This window comes from Panthera tigris, chromosome B3 (assembly GCF_018350195.1).
Source record: "Panthera tigris isolate Pti1 chromosome B3, P.tigris_Pti1_mat1.1, whole genome shotgun sequence".
Classification (NCBI taxonomy): Eukaryota; Metazoa; Chordata; class Mammalia; order Carnivora; family Felidae; genus Panthera; species Panthera tigris.
Window position 1 is genome coordinate 42,081,957 of NC_056665.1, and position 27,311 is coordinate 42,109,267.

At 43.9% G+C, this 27,311-nt stretch overlaps 1 protein-coding gene across 3 annotated transcripts in view; it reads right to left on the minus strand.

The window, feature by feature from the left end:
* Window positions 1-388: 388 nt before the first annotated feature.
* The window catches only part of TLN2 (talin 2), a 436,539-nt gene continuing 409,616 nt past the window's right edge, over window positions 389-27,311 (minus strand). For all 3 annotated transcript variants that reach the window (XM_042988722.1, XM_042988723.1, XM_042988724.1), the window contains 7 exons: window positions 21,275-21,380; window positions 20,272-20,396; window positions 8,610-8,735; window positions 6,252-6,314; window positions 5,978-6,160; window positions 2,768-2,893; window positions 389-1,258 (listed from right to left, as the gene is read on the minus strand). In XM_042988722.1, the coding sequence (XP_042844656.1) occupies window positions 1,130-1,258; window positions 2,768-2,893; window positions 5,978-6,160; window positions 6,252-6,314; window positions 8,610-8,735; window positions 20,272-20,396; window positions 21,275-21,380 (858 nt within the window). In that variant the 3' untranslated portion in view covers window positions 389-1,129. The remainder of the gene's footprint in view (window positions 1,259-2,767; window positions 2,894-5,977; window positions 6,161-6,251; window positions 6,315-8,609; window positions 8,736-20,271; window positions 20,397-21,274; window positions 21,381-27,311) is intronic.

The window sequence follows — 27,311 nt, forward strand, 5'->3', positions numbered from 1 at the left end:
GGTGCAGCATCAGGAAGATGTACTCTGGATGTACCATATACCTTCCCTTGAAAGATGCGAGAGTGAGCAAGTCTACTTGTTAAAGGTTCACACTGATTTTAGTTTGCATCTAGATTGTAAGAATATTAAGACACAGAACAAATTTGCACCTTGGGATGGAGGGCAGGGGACAGATTTTGAAACAGATGCCTTGCAGTTCTGAAATCTAACCATTTTGAGAGCAGAGGACCCCGGGAAGGACCTGGCAGTCACCAAGGAAGTGCTTTATTCTAGCTGAATCCCCACCTCGGATGCTTCGGAGGGGGTGTTGAGTGGACTGTCATCGGAGGACATGGGTTTGTCATCAGAGGCCATGGGACTTGTATGAACTGAAAAAGTCTCTGCAGAGTAAGGAGCCCACACATTTTATTCCAGCCTCTGCTCACCGAGCCCTGACAGTCCCCCATACTTCTGCCCTTTGGATTACGGAGGAAAAAGATAATCGTTCAGTTTTTTTGGGCCACAGAATACAAGACGGATCTAGATTGTACAAGGAGCTTACACACTGAGGCAAGAAAGCGTGCAAATGGGAGCAGGAATTCTCCATCCTCTGGGTGAGCCAGTGCTTGAGATACAGAAGGACGGCAGTGGCCCTCCTGGAGTCCACACTGGTTTACGTTTCTAGCTTTTATTAGCCATGTCCAACTCCAACCTCCATCTTCTCCTGAGAGGGAGAATAATCTCTAGGATATCAATGCTTTCCCCCAAGCCATTATTTTTGTTTCCTCTTAAGATTTCACAGAAGGCCCAGGAGCAGGCCTAGAGAAGGACCAACAAAAGCAAAAGTGTCTGAGAACGACATAATACTGACTTCTCTTTTTTTTTGGTAACAGTTCACGAAACGTGCGCCCCTCTCTCCTGAGATACGGTGAGGCATGAGGGGAGGTGGCGAAGGAGCTGTGGGTGGGACACTGTACCGTGTGACATCACGATCATGCAGCCGGTGCCCGACAGGACAGAGACGTGAGAATGAGCACTCAGGGCTCTGCGTTGGCCCCAGGGGAGGCAGGCAGTTTCCAGGTAAGTCCCAGCTTCTCAAGAACACTATTTGCAAAGTCGTTCCCTGGGGCACGCCATCTTGGCTCTGGCCTTAGCCTTCATCCTCCCGCAGCTCAGTGGGTAGGAATTTATACTGCTGTTGGCGGATCTGGGCCAGTTTTTTCCTCGCTTCTTCCAGTTCTCGTTCTTTTTTCAACATCTCTTCCTGGGCGGCAATGATCTAGAAGGAAAAATGACAAGCTGGACGAATCTAGAACTCTCCAGGAAACTGCCCTCCCAACTCTACTGCTTGTCTCATAAGTTCCCATAGCTTCTGCTATACACAGCCGTACAATGGTACTAAGTATCTTAGTGCTGGAGACCAGCCTATGGGCCACAGTTAGGTTTTTGAGATCCAAATGACCCAAGAAAATTAAGTGGCTTCTGGCCAATGATTTAACAGCAAACATCTACTGCATCCCTACTATGCACCAGATGCTGTGTAAACACTTTGCACGGAGCGTCCCATCATCCTCGTGACAACACGGTGAAGTCCTTATTGAATGTCCCATTTTTCCAACGAGTAACTAGAAACTGAGAGATGTGGGTCTACCTTCCTTAACACCCAGCTAGTGGAGCAGGACTTGGCCAAGTGATGCTGAAGCTAAAGCTGGAGTCCTTAACCAATTGACAGCTTTCATATATTTGTTTCATGTTTCTAAGATATGATCTGAGGAGTATCACTTAATAGATAACAGGTGAAAAAGGTAAGTAAGTGTTCAAGAAAGCCAAACAGCGTACTTTCCTGTGGGCCCTTTCAGAGCCTCTACTAACCATCACTGTGCTAGTCCAAGGTGGAGATATAGAGGGCAGTATTTCCCACCTTATCCGATCAGTGACTTTTCCTCATGGAACTTCTCATGGAACTAGCACATCAAGAAATCGATTCTGATAAAAATTGCACCCAGTGTATGTCTACTGGGAGTGGTTTGGGAAGAGCTGAGGAATGCATGGGGATGAGTAACTTCTGGGCATTGATAAGAAAACCGATCATGTATAATGGATTTGTATTAGCACGTACCCTAAACGGCAGGCCTGATTTCCTGAAGTTCGCTCCTCACTACCATGCACAAGAATGCAATCCTGTGTGAGTCTGAAGCCCAGCTGCTCTTATAAAAGTTGTGGGAAGGGGTTATCGTTCATTCTCTCTGTAGGGCCAAATATGTGAAGTGGGTAGTATTTCCAAATTCGTCGTTTTATTTAAATAATACTACTGCCTTTCACTCTCTCTTCTTCCCCCTTTCTGTAACAGAATCCCTGATTTTTACCTAGCCACAGGGGTACTCAGAAAAGAATACTACATTTTCCAGAATCCTTTGCACCGGGTTGGTTGGCCATGTGACTAAAGGCTGACCAATGGTATGTGAGCGGGAGCAAGGGACGCGACTTCAGGGTCTTGTGGTCCCTTCTTTCTCCCTTTCTGATGGCTGGGAAGCAAGGGTGGTTACTGACCCATTTTGGAGCAAATGGCCAAGGCAACATCTCAGGGATGGTGGGGGGAATAAGGCAGATGGAACCTGGGGATGACACACAAAGGAACCAGCACACCATCCACAGATTGCCTACACCCACAATTGTTTCCCAAAGGAGAAATACACTTCCATCCTGTTGAAGTCATTGTTACTTTGAGTCTCTGTAATAACAAAAGGCCCATCTCGGGAGTAAACACTGTCTAGATTTAATCACAAACCTGAGCAATGCCCCCTACAAACTTTGTTTTCACTACAACATCGTCATCGTCAGCTTTGCCAAATGCTGCCTTCTGGGCTGCACGAACAAGATTATCTGAGGCTCTTTTCACAGCATTTCCTGCTGCCTGGAGAGGGGGGAAAAGCATACATTATATCATTAGAAACAGCCAATTTGGATTCACCAAGAATAGACATGAGAGTACAATTCATGGGATTATGAATGGCTTATCATCCAATTATAACACAGAATTTCTCTTTAGCAAGTATCCATCTGTCTGTCCAGCTGTCCAACGATTCTACCAATGCTGGCACCTACCTAACCTTCGCTCATTCACAGATAAATGAGATATAGTTCCTGGCTCCCAAAGAACACATACTTTTTTTTATCTTTTACTATTAAAAAAAAATTTTTTTTAATGTTTATTTATTTTCGAGAGAGACAGAGACAGAATGCGAGTGGGTTAGGGGCTGAGAGAGAGGGAGACACAGAACCCGAGGTAGGCTCCAGGCTCCGAGCCGTCAGCACAGAGCCCGACACGGGGCTCGAACTCATGAGCTGTGAGATCATGACCTGAGCCAAAGTTGGCCGCTCAACCGACTGAGCCACCCGGGCGCCCAGAACACATACTTTTGAGGGAGAATTAAAATTATGTACACAAATGATGGTAGCAATGTGAAACGTGTTAATAGAAGCATGCCCAGTGGTCATCTCCTTGGTCTAGAAAACTATCTCCCACTGCCCCATCCAATTAAAAAAACTCAAAGATGTGGTTCAGATAGCACTCTTCCTGTCTGCCTTGGCCTTACCAACACCTACTCACAGTGCTCCCTGCGTGCTCTGCACTCGCTTCTTTGTGGCCATTTCCACACTTGGGGTTGCCTCTCCCTTCCTGGACAGTGAGTCATTTGGGGGCAGGGGCTGTGACCGTTCTCTCTGCATCCCTAGTACTTGGCACACTGGATGCCCAGGGGTGGCACTTGCTGAATGCTTCTTGAGGGAATGATGGGCTAGGAAAGCACAACCTATCCCTGCATGGGAAGGCTGGGAGCCCCACAGTAACTAGGGCCTCGACAGGTATATCTTCCGAGTCACAGCTGGGCTTTATGCCAAGTGCTCAAGGATGGGGCAATTGCTAGAGACAGGTAAAGAAAAGCTTTTTGATGTGAACTCATACTGGCTTACTTTTAATGCTCATGAAGCATGGCCCTGGGGACTTGTCCTCTGCCCCCTGAGGTTTGGAATTTTCTTCGAAGGGTGGTCAAAGCTGCATTAAGACTCCCATATTCCTTGCCCAGGCCACCTCTGGGTCAAGGGCTTGTGTGTGGGGATTAGCCATCAGAAAGTTGAGTTTTTCTCAAAGCGAACTAGCTCATCTGGCTGGTGATCTCAAGTCACCAACAGGGACTATGAGGGCTTTTGCACAAGAAGAGAAGGGGAAGCCAATTAATATATATGACAAACCTGGTCTCAAAATAGCTTTCTGAGTTTAGAGGTCATCAGTGCACTTTTCTGAGGCAGGAAATGGGGTCGAGTAACTTACCTCAGACCCTGCAGCTAGTATGTTACAGAGATGGGATTTGACTACAGATCAGTCTAGCCCCATGGGACCTCTGGGTCACTGCAAGGGACTCAGATAGGACACTGCAGCATCCAGTTAAATCAGCAATGATGACAAAGAGAGTGATGCTGTGCTCTGTCTGTGTAAGTCCTTGGGGGTTAGAAAAGCACATTCACATCTCTTGACCTTCCTAAGAGCCAGTGAGGTATCTCTATCCACATTTTATAGCTGAGGCAAACTAAGGCCTGAAAGGTTTTGAGTCATCTGTGTTAAGATCACATACTTCATACATGGCAGAGGCAGGACTTGAACCCAGGTCTCTCTTAACTCAGGATGCTTTTGCCAGAAGTGTCCCCCAAACCCACAAACCACATGTCATCAACATGAAGCTCCCCATTTCCCCCCTGGGTTAGTCCAGGGGTCAGATGAAGGTAAAGGGAGGTGGGTGAGAGAGAGACTCAGGAGAACCCAACAACAGAAATACATGTTAGGACTTGCAAAATAAAATTAGAGTTCTGGGTTTTGGTGAAATTGTTCTCATACTTCTGCCATTTATGAGTTTATTCATGACGTATAAACACTTTTTTTCAGCAACAGAAATAGTCTATATTCTAAATACCTGGAAAATCTAGGAAACTGGAAACAAAACGTCCAAGGCATAAGGAAATTCTGGCATAATCAGTTGATGTAATATCATGCAATCATTAAAAATGAGACTCATGAAGAATGGACCAGTTAGCTTTGCATAGAGAAATTATGACGCCTTGTCTTCAAGTAAAGAGACACGTATGATAAAATGTTACGTGAAAAAAAGCAGAATGTCTCTTGCTATGATTACAAGTAGACACAACTATCTTGTATAGACATAAAACAGGAAGAGAAAAAAATGATAACATTTGACATGGGAAGATGTCGAGGCTATGTGATTTTTTCATTCAACCATTTCCTTCGCTGTGTTTAAAACACTTCTGTAATTAAAACAATCAGGAAAATGTATATGCACTGGGAGAGACTGGATTATAACCTACATAATAACCATGTCCTTTGGGCTCTGGGAAACCTTAGCCACAGTCACATATAAATGCCTCAGTCCTTTCTCTGCTTTCTTTTGCCAACAGTGGAGGAGGGCCCCCTCTTGAATAGGCACCATCTCGGGTGTGACAGAGGCAAAGATAAAGATGTGGTGCCTGTGCCTAAGGAGTTCACAGCCTCCCGAAAGATAGATATAAAAATAAATACGGTGGTATCAGGTGACAGGAACCCCAAGAGTGGTCTGGCCAGGGGCTCTGGCAGGATAGAGGAGGGAATGACTGCCTGACATGCAGGAGGTCAGGGAGGGCTTTCTAGAAGAGGGGACTCTGGTGAGGAGTCATGAAGAACGAGCAGGTTGGGCTGGTGGGGAGGGGCTGGGACATTCTAGGTGAGAGAGGGCCCCAACTCATGAGACCAGAAGGCACACATGGACAATGTCAGTCTGCTGGGGCAGCAGCTGTAGGATGCATGGCCGTACGTGGTAAAAATGAGAAAAGTGGGACAGCGGTAGCCGATGGAAGGCCTGGTGGGTCATGCCAAGGAAGTGAGACTGTCCCCGTTGGCGACACTTACCCGCTCCAACAGGAGTATTTTCCCACCAGCATCAGTGACCATTACCTGTAGCCGCCTCATGGCCTCTGAATCCTGGTCGGCCTTCACCTTGCAGGCCACGAGCAGCTGAGCCGTGGAAGCAGCGACCTGCTTGGCAGATGAGATGAGCTTCTCTTCACTGGCATGTCCCTGAACAGAGGCATTGGCCGCCTCACAGAGACTGCTGGTTGCAGCTGCCACCATCCGGGCCTGGGGACAGTTGACAGAGAAGTGACCCAAGGCCCAAAACTCCCTCAGGGGACCCAAAAAGCAAATGGGAAGGAAGGAGAAGGTGACTCACGGCAGAAATCAGCCCCTGCGACCACTGTCCGTCATCCGCAGCATTGGCGGGGATGGAGCCCACCTAGAGAGCGTAGAAATCCGTAATGAGAGCCGGAAGGTGCAGGGTCATCTGCAGCCCCTCAGACTCTACCCTGCTTTGGAACTGGAGAGAACGACATCTCCTCGGACACACAGCACCACCGGCGTGAGAAGGGAACACCCTTTCTCATGTGGGATTCTGCCATTCGGAGACTGCCTGCGGTCCACGGCACCACAGTGACTTAATCTGAAAGGCTCAGAATGGTCTCCCTTTAGTTTCTGGGAAAACTGCTCAGGAGTGATGGACTGGGGCTGTCCTTACATGCTTATTTCCTCTGCTGACCTTTCTCCATTTCAAACATGGGAGCCACTGAGCCCTCTTCTTTCAAGGGCCAAGGGAAACTTACATCTCTCCTGATCATTGACCCTCAGGCCATGCTGTGACTTTCTGGCAGATGATGGGGGAAAAAAAAAAAAAAGATAGTGCCCTTCCTTTAGTATGGTGGAGTGCAGACCTTGGTCTTAAGGAAATACAGACTATTTTGTCAGGGGTGGGGAGAGAAGTAGGAAGCTAGATGTAAGATGATCTCTGCTTTGATTTAGAAATTATACGAAGAAGTGAAACATTTTCTGTCCAGATGTAGAGGGAATGGCTACGGGAGGATACCTTTACATACCTTTACATGGCGGGAGGTGCCTGGAGAGGTCAGAGAGGAGATCTCAAACCTCAATTTGAATATGAAATTAGGGATCTGCCAGCAATTATTAGGCACCATACCAGGGCTCGGTGAACATCAGATAAAACCCCAAGGTCCTGTCTATAAGCCTATAGCTTACTCAAGTCCAGGGGTGCCTCCTTTACCAACTTTCTCAACGTGTCAACAAGTTAGGTTCTCTTAGTACCTAGCAATCTGGTGCACAGTCAGCCCTTTATCAAGAGACTGAAATTTGTAGGTAAGATATTCCTAAAATCTTAAAATTGATCCATTTCTAGTCTTTACATATTGATGGGTCAACAAGTACTTGATTAAATAAGGTCAACACTCTGCTATATCTACAGAGCATAAGGGAAAAGCACAAAGGGACAGACCACATACTGGCTGGAGAGAAATACATATGTCAATAATGAGCAATAGAACACACGATGGTTTAGAAAGAGGAGCCGAAGTCTGTGGTCTGGACTACGACAAGGCTTAGCTCACAAGCCACTTCATGGAGGAAGACAGATGGCCACTCGTTGGACCTAACTTCCTGTCTATATTACAAGTTTTCTCAGGTCAGGGTGCAATCCTATCCATCTACCTATACACTGATGGCAAAGGCCTTTTAATATTAGGCAGAAATAATTGAAAATGATGGTGACGAAATTCCCCAAACCCACAACCTGACAGGATTTCTGTAGTGCCTCTATATTTGAGAGGCTGTCTGCAAGGCGCGATTTGGATGGAGTCATTCCATGTTGTATGGGAGCACCACCAGGGGTATTCTACGTTTCTTATTTATTTTTGGGACAGAGAGAGACAGAGCATGAACGGGGGAGGGGCAGAGAGAGAGGGAGACACAGAATCGGAAACAGGCTCCAGGCTCCGAGCCATCAGCCCAGAGCCTGACGCGGGGCTCGAACTCACGGACCGCGAGATCGTGACCTGGCTGAAGTCGGACGCTTAACCGACTGCGCCACCCAGGCGCCCCACACCAGGGGTATTCTAAACTGTAAGACCCTCTTATATCCAGGAGTACTCTAATATACTAACAATCCTTTGGGTCACTGAAACAGAACTATGCTTTCATGCTAATGAGGATGGAATGGGTTACTAGGGATGAAGCAGATAAAAGAAATCTCAGATTTGAAACCAGACTGGCCTTTTTTGATCAATGGGCTCAGGAAAATGCTAACTGCAGAGTTGGACGGCATTTAGCTCAGCAGTCCTCCAAAATGGATTGAGACGTTGGAGGTGGAAACTGTATTATATAAAGTCCCTGACCACGGTGCTCCTCCAGCCATCCGCTAGGAAAATATGACAGTTCACATCTTTAAATAGCTTAATCTACAGTGGGAATATAAACGTCTTGTTCAGGCCCTGATCACTGTCTGGAATGGGACGCTTTCCTTAACAAGAAGCAGATGAGAGGCCCAGCAGCCAAACCCGTCCTTCTGGAGGTCAGGCTTAAGCGAACAGAGTTTTCAGTCAGATGGGGCAAAGACGAGCCATCCAGTGAGGGAGGACGCAGCGCTGGTTTCCTCAGTGCGGGCCACGAGCGTTCACATCTTTCCCTCAGCCCTCAGAGGCTCTTGCTGTGGCAATGTTCCAGCACGTGGCCAGAGGGGTTTACCCACCTTTCCTTGGGCCACCAGCTCCCTCTGGGCTGCCGAGGCCGATTTGACCAGGGCACTCGTGGCAGCGGCAATGGATTTAGCAGCTTCCAAAATCTGTTCTTCAAAATCCAGGGTCTCATCTGCTTGCTATAACAAAAGAAAATGGCGTCACATGCCATTCACATCCACAAAGGGCGCTTTTTTGCCCAACGACTTACTGCTCCATCACCTGGCTCTTCATCCATTTATGTCTTTTGGCTGACAAACCACACCCAGGGCAGGTAGGCCTAAGCTGCCCCAAATCTCCATCTGCTGCCTCCCCCCCTTCCCCGATTCTAAAAGGTACAAGCTGCTAGCATTGACATTCTACACAAATTTCAAATCAGGAAATTCTAAGACTATTTTTCCAGACCAGACTCTTTAACAGGATGTAAATTCACCGTGAATAACCTACGCTCAAATTGCTCCATTGGCATCAATAACCGAAATTTAAATAATCGGTAATCAAAATCTCAAGAGTGGGTGGTGGAATCCTCTTCCAGACCTTAAGGCTCAAAAATGGGTTGAAACAATGATGAGGTGGCTAGGAGTGGTGAAAAGCCTTATTTTTCTTGGGTAAAAACAAAAGCAAAACCGTATTTGCATCTTCTGCGGCTGAGCAGAAGGAGTGACTTACTGGCCACAGCTCACCAAAGGGGGGAAAGAAATCCAGGTGACATGACATCGAGGTGGAGCTTGTTCAGCCCCCTGGGAATGTGAGGCCCGGCTCCATCTGGGGAAGACCTCCGGCCATGACTGTGCAGGTGTTATGAAGCTAGGAGGGCCCTGCTCTAAGTTCACCAGCAACAGGCCAGAACAGCCCTGGAAGCTGAAGAGAAGCTCTGCTAAGTGGGGCAAGCATAAGGACCTTGATCCCAGGCTGGCTGGGATGCAGTCTCACAATTTGGGGTGGTCACGCTGGATGCCCTCCATGGTCCTCTCACCACTAATGTTCTGTGCACCTGAGTACGGTTAAGTCCCCCTTTGGTTAAGGAAAGTTAAAGGTGTGGCTGGTACCTTTCAGGCACTGCAGTGAGGGTCAGGTATAGCAATACTTTTCTTTGTGTGTTAAAATATACATGCCATTCACCCTCTGAACCGATTTTAAGTGTACAAGGCAGCATCATCAGGTGTATCTGCAATGCTGTGCAACAGCAAAACGTCTTTAAGAGTGCCTACCATGTGCCAAATGTTTTGTGAGGCATTTCCACTTCCAATGCTTGTTTAATTCTGAGAAAGAGGAAAACAAATCTTACACTGTAGTTATATTCATTCTTATATTCACAGTGAGAAAGCAGACTCAGGGAGCTAGAGTGTTGGGATGAGGTCACAGGGCTGCAATTAAGATTCTCCATCTCTCGGACTCCATGAGGATCTGTTCTTACTAGCCTGGTCACCCCTCTGGGCATCAGAGATGACTAACTTCGTACCAGAGGCTCAAAGTTGGTCGCTAATGGTCCCATATGGAACATCAGACAGGATGGATACATAGGTACAATTTTTTTTCCGTTCCCCATTCTTTATGACCACATCTTGAACTATGAGAGATTCCAAGCTCATTTTTATTTTATACAAGTCATGTTATCAAAATAACATTTCAGGGCACGTCTGGTGAATCCAGAGAATGACGCCAGCATTTTAGAAGTTCTGAGAAGCCATACATTCTTTCTTATCTGACCAAGTCTTGCTCTAGGAGCATTCAGGACAGAAGTGGATTCAGTTGCAGTGGATTCATTTTGGAGTAAGGGAGCTTATAGTAGTGGTGGAGTATAACATTTATTTACTGAAATAGAAAAACAACTCATCGAAAGACACTGGCATAAAAGGTACTATCATACGTAGGCCCCAAAGAAATTGCATTAGGCTCTGATATCAGTAGTTATCTAGTCAGTGACCTCGAATTAAGAACTTTTTTGGAAATTCATTCTACAAAAGAAACTCAAGTATCTAACAGATTAAAGCACCAGGGAAATCATGTAATTTGTGAGCCCCAAGGGAGCCCCCTCCACTGTGGCAGGGGAAACAGAAACCCATGGGGGCTTCTGAATGGGTCCCAGATCCTGATCTTAGGCGGCCTCCAAGGTGAGTCCATGCATAGTGTGAAGTACCCCATCCGATTTCTGCTTTCTCAAATTTTAGGATCCACAAAAATGGAGTTTTCTTCCAATTAAGTGCTAACTCTAAGCCATGGCTAGATCTTACAGAATCATCCTATTAAAACTAATTTCAAAGGCCTCTACCACGTCTCCTGCTGCCGTGAAGTTTTTTTGTAGAACACATACTTGAAACAGATATTCAGCTTGGAAATATTTTTGACACCCACAGATTTTTCTTGCAGTGGCAACTGGTATAATGCCTGCTGATGAATTTTTGTTTTTCTTTCCATAACATCTCGATGTTTTCAAACGAACATGGCAGAAAGCCTCCTGTCTGGGAGACACTTGCTCTGACTAAAAAGTACTAGTTTCCCAAGAAAGGCTTAATAAAGCCGAACGGGATGACAACAGGGACAGAGGGCTAATGTCTAGACATTGTAGGCCAGGTTTATCACTAACTGCCCATCTTTTCTCTCCTGCTGGACATAAACATCAACACTGGGCACTTCTTCATACCACACACAACTTCTAGCCTACAAGGTGGGATTCTCCCCAAGCCAAGGACACTCGGAAATGCCTAAGTGTCCCTGTCCATGCTGCCGTCTCCTTGGCTCTCACCAGCACCTGTGACGGCATCTGGGGGAAGGGCGGTGAGAGCTACAAGAGGAGGAGGGCGCATGCTCAAGCGTGTTGCAGAAAAGGAAAGAAACAAAGTGGCTTGGTCTTCAAAGGATCTTCCTACATAAAAGGATCACAACGAAATTGCAGGATTTGTCAACAGAACAAATCCCGCTGTAGCTGGGGGATGGCGGGCAATGAGGACAGTCACATGGACGCTACAAGGAGAGCCTGAAGAACCCCGAGACCCAGGGCACAGGGAACTTAAGAAAATGCTTTCATTAAACAGGCTAATAAACGGGCAGCCCTTGCTCAGAATCACCCGATGATCTGGTTCAAGATGCAGATTGTGTTTCAATAGGTCTCATTTCTAATGGAAGTGGGCTACTCCACGGGAAATGCTAGCCTGGGCTACGGGAAACAGACCCCAGTTAACTGAAGCCTAGCCGCCTGACATTTCCTCCAGGACACGGACTGTGTTTTATTCCACTAATGTGGTCTCTCGAGTATACAATCAGGCAGCGTAGACTACATGATAAATGTTTGCTGAATGAATGTATCCATTCAAAACGAGTCTTCCAAGTTCTAGAGTTCAGCCAGAGGGCAATTTACATGGTTGGGGAAGGAGAAATGCATGGAGTAAGCATCTACATCAGTAACTGTCCGTTCTGGGTTCCTCCGGGAGGAAGAAACACACATCTATACACTGGCTCCTGCCCCGTTCAAGGCCATGGGTTGTTATTTGTCTGCTCTGCCTTCACCCCTCAACCTGCATCCGTAGTTTGTTGTGACATCTACTTGTGCACATACGGATGCAAATGGCATTTCCAGCATTTTGCAAAGAGGCTCTTAGCAAAGCAGTGCTGGTGAAAAGAGCACCAGATGTGCAAACAGAGAATCTGCTCTGCTTAAATGATTGCTGAATCTGTCTTCTCATCCTCTGTACGGTGTGCCCTTTTCCCTGCTCCCCTTCACTGTAAGAAAGCACTGGCCAGCTCACCACCAGCCCTCAGGAGCTGTCCTTCCTGGACTGTCCACTAAGCCCTAGCAGAGGATAGACCTATCCTCATCTTGACTTTCTGGTAGCTTTGGGAAAGGCCCAAGCACCCTTTTGCTGGTATTTTTCCTGTTTGGTGATCTCCTGCAGAGCTTCTCTTTTAAAAAGTTGGAGGTCTGGGGAAGTGCCTCTGGGGAAAGGCCACGTTTTGGGCTGGCTCTCTTGATGCCTGCTTCCTGTGCTCAGCAGAACATGTGAGGCTCTTGTTTTGTTCTGATTGATCTAATGTGTCTCAGGAGCTTGAGGTTCTACTGGGGTACAAAGGGGGAGAAGAGAAGGGAAGGGAAAGGGGAGGTCTTTACTCAGTTTGTATTTTGCCTTTTGGCCTTTCAGGCATTCTGAGGACATAACCTTTGGAGCAATTCATTTTCTGAACCTGCCTTCCCTCCTACCTGATAGGGTTGTTATAAGTACATTATAAATACATGTAGAGCACAACTGACTCATAGCAAATGCTCAACAATTCCTAACAATTAATTTCACGGTGACTTCTCTTACTACCTTCGTGTTCTGGGGTTTTAAAAACTGTTCTTTTTAGACTTGGTGCTAAGCTAGTCTGTTTTCCCTCTCTGAACCGTTTTCCACTCATCATTTGGAGAAAGGGTCTAACTGCCACTTCTGATGACAGCCTAAAATAACTATAAATAAAACCCATAATACACCAATGATGAATGAAGTTTCAAGTAACACATGATACCGACTGGCACTGCTTCCAGCTTCTGCCTCAACCCCCGCAAAGGAGATGGGCAATCTGGGTTTGCCCTGCACTTTCTGACCACAGAGAATTTGCTGCCTTTCTCCAGGTATCAATCAGTTTTCTATTCGTTACTTACGGAGGAACCTCAGCTCTCTTGGTCCTGTAGCCTAGACGTGCTACAGTTCCAAATTAAACATTTCTTAAGAAGGTGCTGACTTTCTCTCTTCCTTATTCTCTTAGTCTCCTCCATGGAGAAACCCTGCCTCCCTCATGCCGCATCTTGGCCAACCTTCTCCCTGACAGGTTGTGGGGCACATGGTGCCCAGAGAAAAAATGTTTTGGTCTGTCGTCCTTTTACTTGCCATTTGTGAATTACATCCCTGCAGCCCTATGGCCCCTTCCCCCATGAGCTTGAAGGTGAGGTAGCTGAGGGTATCCATAGGAGATGGTCCAAAGGTCCCTGCCCTGGTGTCCGCCTCCCTCTGTGTAAACCTCCTTTAAGGGACTGCCTTGCTAAGAGCTGATAAACACAGGGGTCACCTTTCTCACAACTGGCTACAAAAACCAGATCACAACTCATGGTGCCATTTTTCCATTTAGAAATTGTGCTTTGTTCTGTGTTACCAAAGTCCTGCAGAATGCTTGCTGTTAAAAACAAGGTCATATCACATCAGACACTTAAAAAAAAAAACAACTTTGGAAATATTTTTTAAAGGTGTGGACATTTTGCATATAATTTAAATATACTTGAGGGAAAAAAGGAGGCCAACACCAAGAACACACACAACACCAGGGAAGCATTTTCTTGCCAATTGGAAGCCTGAGTGGAATAGTTTGGCTGCTACCAGTTTGCTTCTGGTATTGAACTAAGAAGTGCCTTGGGGGAGACCTTAGCCTGTACCCAAAAACTCAACTGTATAAGAGCCAAATCAGCTTTTCTTTTAGAGGCCACATGGGTGGGTTGTCTTTAGGACCACCACTCTTACTATAAATGAGAATTTATAAATGGGAAGATTCTTAGAATAACTAGACCTGCCAGGATCCCAAACCTGGACAGCTGGCCTCGTTCCCCTGAAAGCCCTAGGCAAACAGTAAACAGTCAAAATGGATGATGGAGAGAAAGGAGTGCCAAATGGTTTTGCCTCCAACTTGGGGAGGGACCACTCTTTGTACCCAGGTAATAACTGCATATTCATGCAGCATCCATTAGGAAGTGTCCGAGCTTGCACGATTCGTATGTTAGGAGTGGTTTTCCCATGGTAGCTGTTGTTTTATTTGTTTTATTTTATCTTTTTCCTGATAAAAAGTAACACCACTGAAACGATCTTTTAATTGCTACTTCTGTTTGATGGAAAAATTATTAAAGATGATCGTGCTTTCAAAACAAGTCATGTGAGTGTTTACTTAGGAAGCACAGACAAAAAAGATAATGGAATGCTTTCAAATATCTCAATCAGATACATTCGCTGCTGTGATAGGAATCCTCTATGTAACTGACGAGAGTGTGACAAGACCTCCTGTTCTACACGGTCAGGAGTCACCTGGGAACACGGGCGGGATGAGTTCCCCGCACACCTTTGCTTTTCACACTCTTTACATCTCCGGGACTGGCAGCCACTAGTGGCAGATGAGCTCAAAGCCCCCACTTCAGCCTTACAGAAAATGTCCTATCTGTTCCTACTGCTCCCTGAACACCTGGCTGTCCCTTCCCATCCACTCAGCTAATCAGTACAGCATGCTGGCCAACAGCAAGATTACAGAAAGAATTAAGAAAATCCCATCAGTTTTAACCAATGGGTTTCCCCTCAAGGCCCTTTTAAACTGGGTTTTTTTTTTTTTTCCGTTATTTATAATAACTTGTCATCTCTTTTCCATGACAGTTTGTCATTTTGATCCAATAACTTTAACTGCAGTCAAAACCCAAACGCTGTCCTCTAGCTGCGTGAAGGTGGCAGCATCTTGCACACCCTCGAAACTGATCTGTTCTCAGTGGACAAGGATCCCAGGGACAGGCTCCACGTTATAACTCTGGAAGCTGGGACTCCAACACTGTGTTTCCCTCTCCTGTGTCATCACTTTGCTGCTGTCACTATGCATTCACTGCAAGCAACTTGGAGATGGCTTCTAGACATAACAGGGGAAACTTTCCTGACCAACCTGTTCAAACCACTGGCTCGCCACCTGTGTGGGGCATTGCTTATACACATACTCAAATGTGCTCTTAAAAGAGCACTTCTCTGCTCCAAAAGACTGAGCTGTTGGCACAATGGTTCTCTTTCCAGAAAGCAGTGCTCAGTCTTCTGTTGAGACAGATCAGAATGAACTCACAAACTGCACAGGCGCTTCCATGAGGAGGAGGTCAAAGCCAACCAAAGGCGGCTTGCTACGTGCCAGAAAAAAATGTTTCATAATCCCAAACTTCCTGTTGCACCCAATTAGGCCATGGAATTACTTTCTGATTGTCAGCTTATTCTAAATATTATCAACTTCGACTGACCAGTTAACCTATTACAGGAAATGTGACAGACAGAGTGCACACTATCTTTATTAGATACATTTAGTCCTGAAGTTTCTATAAACCCAGTGACTCACCATCCCTACAGTTAGTATGGCTGATTTGGTTTATATGTTTTGATACTATGGGCAGAAGGGAAATTTACAGACAGTTGATCTGTGTTTAAATATTTGCTAGAAATTAGATTATGAAAATTACTAATTTCTAAATTGAAGATCAGGATGAAATGTAAATCTACGTGTGTGGGGGTTATAATGCTTTTAGCCCATGTCACAAACATGGCCTGGAACCTTCCATTTTTTTTTTCCACTGAGCATATCCCTTAAGGATTCATTACTGACAAAACTAAGCTATACATAATATCTCAAGCTCTTACGAAAACATCCACAATTATGATTTGTTTCTACAGCAAACAAAAGAATCTAGCGACACTGATACAGGTCTTAAACGCTACAAGAAAAAACGGAAAGATAACATTATGAAATGGAATGAGCACCCCGTCTTCTAAATCTGCTTGTGAGTTTAACATATGCTTTCCTGTTGCCTTATAAACTATATTAGGAACCCCCGGAGACAGGGCAAGACACTGTAGGAATATGTTTGATATATAGTTGGATTAAATAACAACCTAATATATCAAACATATCACACAGAGGCCTGCAGAAAAGGCATCCAGGTTTGACTGAGCTCGAGAAAAGGCAGAGTACTGCAGGCTACGGCTGCAGGGGGTGGTCACCACTGCCGCAAGTCCATTACCTCTCTGTGGAGCACAGTCTGTCTGTAAGTGTGGAAACGACACCATTAGCAACATTGTAGGTACACGCACCAGCCTCAATACCATCCGACCTTCTCTCCTTTTGCTTTGATACAATCTTCCCAAGAAAACAGTGGATCCAACAGTGCCAATTGGTTATTTGTGTTTGGCAGATCCCAGGCAAAAAGAGGTGCTGAGATTTTAAGGGCCTGAGTGGGGAAAAGGTGCCAGGAATCATCTTCATAAACCATGGAGCATTCTACTTTTAAAACAGGCGACCTGAGAATGCGGTGAGCAAAACAATTCAAACAAACAAAAAAAATAAAACATTGCCCATCCCCGATACTATTCCTCTAAGCAGTGTAAATGCTCTCCCGTCACGAAAGGAAAGCATTATTTGCTCTCTACTAAGGGCTTGTGTGTTCGTGTGTAGTTACAGGGATGGGAATGCGAGAGCAAATGCTTATTCACAGTATCTTGGGGATGACTTATTTTTTTTTTCAGTTATGGAAGGGGATGGAGAGAACCAATGAACCACAAAAGACTGGCTGCTTTTGGTGTCAGACTGGGAATTAAAAAAAAAAAAAATGTTTATTTTCACAGAGTGTGTGTGAGTGCAGGGAGGGGCAGAGAGACAGGGAGAGAGAGAACCCCAAGCAGACTCCCCACTGACGGGGCAGAGCCCGATGCGGGGCTCAATCTCACGAACCACGAGATCAAGATGACCTGGGCTGAAATCAAGAGTCGGACGCTTCACTGACTGATAAACTGGGGAAATGCATTCCTTTATAAAGGTAAGGAAGATATCTGATTTTATGCAGTTATTACCACATAGCAGATGGTTTTGTTCCTAGACAGGCACAAAAACCCTGGTTTGGGTTGAAGATTTCTTTAAAAGAATTTTATCGATAATATAATCCATGTGTCAGGAGCCTCTGGCCAATGGGTGGCGTAAGACTTCACATCATTGTGAGACACTCAGAAAGTACTGAGCACCCTTCCTAACAGGAAGAGGGGAGCGGCCTAAGGTAGGCGTCCCTAAGGAAGAGACTCAGGTCAACAGTTATGTCCACTTTGACCTTGACCGAAGGATTCCTTGGCTCTCAGTAAAGAGCCACACTGTAAATACAAAAGCTAGATGACCCCAGAGCAGTGCAGGGAGCACCCACACATCCACCTCTGCAGCCATCACTTATTTTTTAAGTGCTCTTATTTTTAAAACACTGTTTTACAAAATTTTAAAACCCAGGCACTCCCTGAATTCCACTGTCATTCTTGTACATTCCCCACCTGTCTCCTTTGTATGTAAGTGTTGTTTACAGAGTTATACCGAGCACATAATTCTGCATCCTGTTTTTTTGTTCTGTTTTGTGTTTTTACTTTACGTTTATGCCATGAGCAGAATCCTCTGCACACCGAACAGTCCTACCAACATTATTCTCAACAGCTGTGTACTTCTTCTCCAAGGAGACACTCAGGTCACGTCTAACTTCCTCTTACTACAAACAAGGCTACAGGCAACAGCCCCGACTGCTTCCCCTCCCCCAGGTTTCTTTCTCTCTGGATTTCCTCCTTTGCACAGGAAGTGGCAGTAACAGGTCAGAGGGTACAGGCAAACCAAAAAGCTTCCCTGTGGAGCTGCCCCAGCCTCTGACATTGGCTAAACCCAGAAAACTGGTATGAACTGACTGTGTCATCCATAGCGCACATACAATGCTTCCAGATCAGTCGAGGCCACCTGACTCTGGCAAGGTATTTTGCCTTTGATTCTCCATGGACAGGTGTTGCTTTGTGGGCACATTGCAAGGACCCGACGAGCCAACGCCTGTAAAGCACTGCTTAGCACATACTTGGTACTCAATCAGTGTGAATTTTTTATTTTCTTTTTGCTAAGGCCATCAGCTCATGGGTCTATGGAAAAACTATTCTTTCAGGCATTCTCCTAGGAAGTAGTAAATAAAAGTCTCTGAAGCATCTTTTTGGTTACTGCTTATTCAGTTAGGCACTGTATTCTTAAATTATCTCATTTAACTGTTATAACAACAATGCTATGGGGTAGGGCCTCTAATTGCTGGTTTTTTTTCAGATCAAGAATCACGAGGTATATCAATGGCTGGACAGAGGGCAATTAGGACTCAGAGACAGAGCACAGAGGGACCTTACAAAAGGACAAAAGGAGAGGGATTGAAACAGGAGCTCTTAGAATCTGGGGAAGTGCTAATGTTACATGAGCACCAGGCTAATTCTCCAGAACAGTGTCAACTGACATGACTTCAGCAATAGCAGACGCAAGCTCTCCAGGAGAGGCTACTTGTGCTAAATCAGATGAGGAAAAGGAAAGACAAATTACACACAAAGCCTCCAAATCTTAGTCAACAGTTGCTTGCTTCTTAGTTGAATGCACATTTTCCATTTGCAATTAACCTGATTTATCAAGCACAAATAAAGACAAGGCCAGAAAGTGGGAGTTGCCCCTATATACACACCCAGTTCTTAAACTTGTTGAGAACACCTTGGACAATCTCAGACCTCTTAAGACCCTTAGGTTAGAGGCTAGTAGAGAGAACCCTGGTAACCCCCAAATCCGAAAGCCATAACTCCTAAATTACATCTTGATGAGAGATTTACAGAAATGTCTTCACCAACTATCAGCAACTATCAGGAGACTGGTTCTAAGAATTTAATGGTTTTAAGAAGGTTCCCAAGCTCAATACATTCATTTACATGCTCACGTCTGTTTTACATGCAGCATTAACCTGGGTGCTGCTTTTGAATGGTTTGGTGTATTTCAGTGCTCAGACTCCATCTTCTGGTTTTATAAAAATGGTAGAGTTTTAGGCATACCTAATCTGGGGATCCAGCTTTTTCTGAGGGGAAAAACCATATTTTACCTCCTAAGGTTTTTGGGTCCTTGGAAGAGAAGTGAGGTGATAGGGACTTGCTTGAATACAAAGAAAAAGAGGCCTCCTCTGATTCCACCGTCTTCTGGGAGAAGACAGCCATGGGAGGTAGAGTGAAAGGTAACTGCTTCTGGACAGGACTGGGCTTTGCCCCTAGACAGCACTAGCTCACCATCCTTTTATGTATAATTGTCCTTTCTATGGCCCCATCTTAGAGTAAGTCCTTAAATGTCTGTTTCTCTTTAACATCTTAAGTTTTACATTTTTAAAAATGTTTTTATTTATTTTTCACAGAGAGACTGAGCATGAACGGGCAAGGGGCAGAGAGAGAGGGAAACACAGAATCCGGAGCAGGCTCCAGGCTCTGAGCTGTCAGCACAGGGCCCAATGTGGCACTTGAACCCACAAACCGTGAGATCGTGACCTGAGACGAAGTCAGATGCTTAACCAACCGAGCCACCCAGGCTCCCCTTAACGACTTAAGTTTTAAACATTTATCTAGATGACCAACACAGATGGAGAAAGCATACCAGCCCACCAGTCTCCAGCATACACTGAGGAACTCTGTTACTAGGTCCACTTTGAGGTCCACATTACCCTTTATTGATTTGAAGAAAAGGAGAGACCTAGCATTGCTATTTGCACTGCATTGTGGAAAACAGAAAATTTGAGGGTGACAACGTCCCCTTCAGTAACAGGGACTTCCCATAGTAAACATCTAACACCTGCTTTCTATATAATGGAACTAAATTCAGATCCTAAGTGCCCTGGATTCTTCCTTTGGATGCCCAAAGGTATTTTTCTGGGTGGTTAACCTGAAGGATCAACCCATGGGTTTTTTTCCATGCCCTGTAAAAAAGTGCTGGGCAGGTAGAGCAGGTCTGCCGCTTGCCAGTCTAACCACGGGGAAGGAGACAGGCTCCCTGTGGGCACACCTAGCTTCACTTCACAGCCATCCACAGGAAGACCTATTGACATCGGACAAGCAGCCACACATGGACACTCACTTTCGGTTTGGCTCTTGGCTTCAGTTGCTCTAACTTCTTAGCAGCAGCCTCAATGGATGCCGCAGCCCCCAGTAATTCTGTTTCCGCGATGACAGTTGGGTCTTCCGGATCCACCCACTCTGTTCCTAAAATCAGTCCAAAGAGGGTCATTCTTGGTAGCTATGACCGCAGGGCTCTGGCTTCATTACCAACCATATCTGGATTTACACGCAAGGAGGCTCCGTCAGCCTACTAGTTGCACCGTCCTAAGGGATCTTCTCTCCAGCTCTCACCGAGATCAGCTGGGCGAAGGGGAGCTCCTATCTGATCCTGTCGCTTGTGTAAGTCAGTTGTGTATACAGCCCTACCGCAGGAGCACTCATCGATGCAGTGTCAAGATCTCATGGTTCAAGGCCAGCTCGAGCCTTACTCTGACTTCTTTCTTAAAGCTCATGAACGCAAGTAACCATTTTCAAGATACTTGAGACTATGCGGACCACACAGATTTGTCATCCTCTTCTCTTGGGGACTCATGGAGAACCACCATTCACCTCAACTCAGACAAAGGGAACCTGGTAAGAAAACCTTGCTCTGGTGAGGTGACTGCTTCTAATGTGACCACAAGGGGGTGTGCAAACAATGTACACAGATGGTATCATTTCCTAGACATGGACTGTATGATTTGAATGAGGATATTCTGATGAAGGCAAATGGAGATAAAAATAAAGGGCGATACCCTTAAGAGAAGTGAGCTGCTCTAGGTGGATTATACCATTTAAGTGCAAGTACTTAATCAAAGGACTGGAAAAGAGCCTTGCTCGAGGAGGATATTACTTTGAAATTCTAACTCTATTCTCATTTGCTAAAAAAAACAAACCAAAAAACCCAACAAAAAAAACCCCCTACTGTATTCCTTCTGACTGCGTTCACCAAGAAAGGGCCTGTGGTGGCTGCGGGGTTTCTTTGCTCAGTTCACGGCTGCTGAGTGGTGTCCCACGAGATGACACGAGAGAATCCAGCCTACCTTTCATGGCTTCTGCTGCCTGGATGAGCTCAGTCACGGCACCAGCGACGCGCTTGGAGAAAGCAGCCAGCTGGTGCTTGAGTTCCGGGCTGGGTTTCTGAAGAATCTGAGGATGAAGAATAAGTCAAATGCATAAGAAAGATGGTAGCCGTTGTGACAGAAAGCACACTCTTACTGGTGAACCGAGTTGGACAACCTGGTTTGAAGTTGCAACTCTGCCACCCAAGTGACTTCAGAAACTTGGGGGAAAACACTTAAGGCTCACTGGCCTTCAGTTTCCTGTGAGAAATGAAAAGTTGGGAATTATGAGTTTTTCTAAGGTCCCTCTGGACACATTTCTGTAAGATCGTAAGTGAGATGAAGTCCTTATTTGTCCTTTATTTGCCCTTTCTTTTGTACATAAACCAAACATATGCACACGAAAATTACGCACAGTTTAGGAACATTCCGAGCGAACGTGAAAGCCTGAGGTTACAGGTCAGATGGTACTTGTGACAAAACAAATGTGGGACCAGAAGAAATATGTGACTCCGGTGGGGTCTCAGAGACAAAGTCCCAAGAGAGCACAACCTTCTGATCAGAGGGCAAGCTCTCCTGCGAGAGATTCTGAGGATTTTCCTTTTTTTTTTTTGAACTAGCTCAAAGGTTTTTTTAAGTTTCTTTTTTGCCTTTTGGTTTTTGATGGTGTTAAAGAAGATATTGGCTATCCAACACCCAATCCAATTTATAGGATATCCTGTGTGAGGATTTCTTCTCCAATTCACTCAAGAATGGGATGAGATCTTCACCATAAATTTACATTCTGACTTAAATCACCCTGCTCCTGCCTAACTCTGAAATTCCTCTTCTAACATTCTTTTTCTGCATTTCTTTCTCATGCTTTCCAGTGCTACTCTTCAGATTAAGAAATGCTCAAACCTTCAGGAGGAAAGCACAACTGCTGCCTCTCTCTGGATAATTTTGAAGCCTCGAGCCAGGGATAAACATCGCTTTGGAACTGGACAAACTTGTGTTCACACCTGGCTTCCTTTGTGCCTGGTTTTGGATGCTGGGCAGATTAATGAACCCCTCAGAACCTGTTTTCTCCTCTGTAAAGCTGGGATAATGCCTGTTCCTCAGGATTGGCATAAAGATCAAAAGGAGTAACACATAAGAAACACCCTGCACAATGCCTCCAACACGGCAGGTGTTCGTTAAATGTTAATTCCCTTCTTGGTGTCCCATACTCATTCTTAGGAGTCTGGAAAAGAAGTCTTTTGGACCCCAGAGATAAAAGAAAACTGTAAGTCTGGTTAAAAAAAATCTGGGTTTGGGGGAGTTAGTGGGATTATACTTTGACCAGCACTGGCTGCACCCGTGTGTAGAAGACATTGTATTATATGCCTGAGCTGATTAGTCAAAGGTCTTTGAGCATCACTTTACATGCATCCATCACCATCCTCCTTCCTTTGGCAATCTTTAAAATTTATTTTCTATTTGCTACTGTTCCATGAATTGAGTTACTCTGCTCTTATTTTCTCACCCTAGGACTTATGCATATCACTATGCAGATACTAAGAACTCAGTACAGGGGCATCTGGCTGGCTCAGTTGGTAAAGCATGTCACTCTTGATTTGGGAGTTGTGGGTTCAAGCCCTATGTTGGGTGTAGAGATTACTTAAAGAAAATTTTTAGGAAAAGAAAAGAACTCAGTACAATTCTGAGAATGAGTGGACAAATGAATGGATGGGTAAAAACAGAGCAACATACCATTGGGACAAGTCCTAATATGATAGCTTCATGGACCAGTTCTAAAATACTAGAACCATGGAGAGGTGGGGGGGAGGAAGTTAAGTGTCTTTTATTTTCTAATACAGCCAGGGGTAGGCAGTTAAGTATAGGTTCTAGAGTCAATTTACCTATGTAACCCTGGTCTAGTTACTTTTCTTCTAAGCCTCAGTGTAAGTAAATTGCTTAGTAAATAGGCATAGCAACAGTCCTTTTGTTACCGACTTGTGGTAAGACTGCATAAATTAATATGTAATTTGATACAATATATATTCCCATCAGGGCTATTGATAGAATTGGACTGAAGTACAGCTTGGGCACCAGGGTTTTTAAAAGTCCCCCATGTGATTCTCATATATAGCCAAAGTTGTAAACCACTGCCCTAGACTCAAATGGTACCATTTGGCACCACTTAATCAAAGGCCTGTACTATTTTTTTCCCCCCTGAAACAATACATGTTGTAAGTTCACCAGGTGAATAATGGTTATGGCTCAGGGTTTGAAAAGCTAAGTGGTCCATAGCCTTGTTCGTTGGTTAAGTTGGTTTATCCATGGTGGTCAACACAACAAGAATAAGCAAAGAATTAAAAGTATGATGGGGAGATTCACAGTAAATGATGGAAGACTGAAAATTCTCTACCTAAGATCAAGAATATGGTAAGGATGTTTAATCTCACATCCTTATCAGTATTGTACTAACATTCCTGGACAGTGCAATAAGGCAAGAAAAATAAGTAAATGGTACAGAGATGGAAGAGAAGAAGTAAAAGAATCTTTCTTTATAAATAATGTGAATGTCTACATAGAAAATTCTGAGGCATATGTAAACAAAAGCTTCTAGAATAAGTGAGTATAGCAAGGTAACAGGCTATAAGGTCAGTATACAAGTATCAATTATATTTTTAGGTTCAACAGCAATAAAAAAATAAGAATTTTTAAAAAGCAGTATCATCTATAGCACCATAAAAATTATGAAATACCTAGTGCTAAATGCAACAACACATGTGCAAGACCTGAATCCTAAAAATTATAAACATTGTTGAAATTATTAAAGGAGACCTAAATAAATGGAGATATATGCCATGTTGACGGATTAGAACACTCTTAAAATGTCAATTACCCTCAAATCTCCCCCAAAATCCCAGTCAAAATCCCCAAAGCTTTTTTTTTGAGATATTTACATGATGATATGAAATGCAAAGCACATAGAAGAGCTAAAACTATTTTGAAAAAGAACCAAGTTGAAAGTCTTCAACTACCAGATTTTAACATTCATATAAAGTAGTAGTAATCAAGACATCATGATATTGGTACTTGGACATATAGATCAATGGAGCAGAAAAGAGTCCAGAACTAGATTTCACATATATAGTCAACTGATTGTCATTAAGTGTGCTCAGATGCCTTTAATTCAATGGGGACAGAATAATTCTTTTCAACAAATGATGATGGAACAATTGGATAGCCATACGTAGGAGTATGAACCCTGGCCCTTTCCCCACATCTAAACCTAAATATAAGAATTAAAACTATACAGAAGCAAACCAAAGAAAATAATCTTAGTGATCTCAGATTTGGTAAGGATTCTCTGAGGACAAAATATAAACTAGGCTTGAAAACTTTAAAAATCATGAACTTGGAAGTTTATGTTTTATAACTTTAAAAACATTATGTTAATTTAAAAAAGCAGTTACAAAAGACCATATACTGTGTGATTCCATTTATATGAGAAGTCCAGAATAGGCAAATATACAGAGGCAGAAAGAGATTAGTGTTTGTCTAGGTCTTAGAATTGGAGTGAGGGCAATGAACAACTGCTTAAGGGTATGAGGTTTCTTTTTTGGGGTGATGCAAATATTCTAATATTTTGTGATAGGTGCACAGCTCTGTAAAGACAGGAAAAAACAATTAATTTAATGCCTGAAATGGGAAAATTCTGTCATATGCCAATTATACCTCAATAAGGCTGCTCAAAAGAGAATCAATCGGGCATGCAAATTAAAGAACAGGAAGCTGGTGAGAGGTAGCAGAGCATGGCAACCTGAAATAACCTCTTTGGTATACGGATTGTTTTGGGCTAATTATTGTGAGAAATAGACACGGGAGAAGCTCTGAAAACAGAGTAGAAGTTACTCTTTTGAAAGAGAAATTTACAGTGACAAAGCAAATCTTCCTCTGTTTAGAGTGTCTCCCTCTCCCTGCCTGAAGAGAAGGTTGACTCTTTATCATGAGAGAATTTATCAGAGGAGAAGGCACAGATTTAAATCTGCATAATCTCCTGGCAACCTCCAGGAGGTTTTTCCTGGCAACCTCCCATCACCTGTCCCAAACCAATTACACACCTTTTTTTTCACTGAACTGAACATGGGTATTTAAGCCAGTGGTTTCGGCCACCTATGTAGTTACTCATGTTTCCCCTGGATATCTGCTATGCATCCATGAGGTACACAATGTATTTGTTTTTCTCTTGTTAATCTGCCTCACTACACAGGGTCTCAGGCAAGAACTCTGAAGTGTAGAGAGAAAATTATTTTTTCTTCCCTTATACCGGGGTAGAATCCTAAAAATAATTTGCAAACATAACTGATGCAAACAAACATTCAATTCATCTTATGTGTTTAATTATTTGAGATATAAGATCTACTTTGGCTTTACTTTTCTATTTTTTCAAGTTTTATCTGAGCTTTTTGTTTCCTTAACTCTCTGCAGCATTGTTATTTTCTTTTTTAATAACACACATTTCCATCTCTCTCCAGACGTTGTTATGAAAACAACAAGGCAAACCACACCCTAAGAGAAAGGATTAAAAAAAACTTCACAATTTGTATCTAGAAAATGTAAAAAATTCTCAAAATTCCATAATAAGACAAACCCAATGAAAAACAGCCAAAAACATCTGAATAGGGACTTCACCAAGAAAGACATACAGAGGGCAAACAGGTGCATTAAAAAAGATACTCAACAACGTACATTAAAACCACAGTGAGATACCACTGCACACCCACTGGAGTGACTAAAATTGAAAAGACAGACCATTTCAAGTGTTGACAAGGGTGTGGAACAACTGGAACTCTCCTCCTCCGCTGGAGGAAATGTAAAATAGTATAACTACTATAAAAAAGTTTCCCAAGAAAGGAAAAAAAATGCATACCCTATTTTATAAGTATTCCACATCCAGGTATTTATCTGAGAGAAATGAACAAATTTAGGCTCAGAGATTTATACAGAGAATGGTCTTGGCAGTTTTATTAGTAATCAGAAGCTAGAAACAACTTAAATATTTGTCTCTTCACCTAATGATGGACAAGTATGACAGACCCATTTGATGGAATACTACTTAGCAATAAAGGGGGACAAATTATTGTTATACATAACAACATGGCTAGAATTGAAATATTGATGCTGAGTGAAAGAACCAAAACAAAGAAAAGTATGTGCTATATATCCCGTTTACATAAAAGTCTAGAAAGTATAAACAGATCTATAATAACAAAAAGACCAGCAGTGGCCTAGAAATTCTGAGGAGTAATGGATACATTCGTTATTTTGATTGTGGTGATGCTTTCAAGGATATATTCACATATCAGTACTCAAAATGCACACTTTAACTATCTGTTTATTGTATGTTAGTTATGGTTCAATAAAGCTGGAAAAAAAGTTAGGGGTGTGGTGGGCAAATTCACTTACATCATCAAAGTGGAGTGATTAAAGACTTCTGTCTTTAAAAAGAAGAGCCTGGAGGGTGAGAGAGAGAGAGCCACTCCTTCATATACTCTGGCTCTGAGAAATTACAAGTCCTATGGTAAAGTATCCTATTCAGACAAGGCAGGAGGAAAGGAGTTCTATTTTTATTCTGCCATTAAGTCAACATGATTTCTAATAGCAGACAAGAGACGGAACCAAATTAAAGCTCTGCTAGTGGAAGCGAGGGTAATTTTAAGGCTGTCAAAGATCTCACATTGTGGTTTAGCAGCAATATTGAACTGTGGTTGCTACAGAGGCAATGTGGCTGCCTCTTGCAGTACAAACCTACTATGACAAACCAGCAGAGAGCAAATGCAGGAGGCCAACAGTGCTCACATGGGCGTGTCTAAAGCTTCACAGAGCAGCTCCCTGGACAGCAGGGACAGGGCTCTGCCTAAACTGGATCCCATTATTTGTTAATTGCTAACTAGATTCTCCAAAGGAAAGGATTCCCCAAGCAGGGGTTCTTGATTTGGAGTTTCTAAATTCCCAAAGAATCCAGCTGGGCATTTGGGTCTGGGGACCC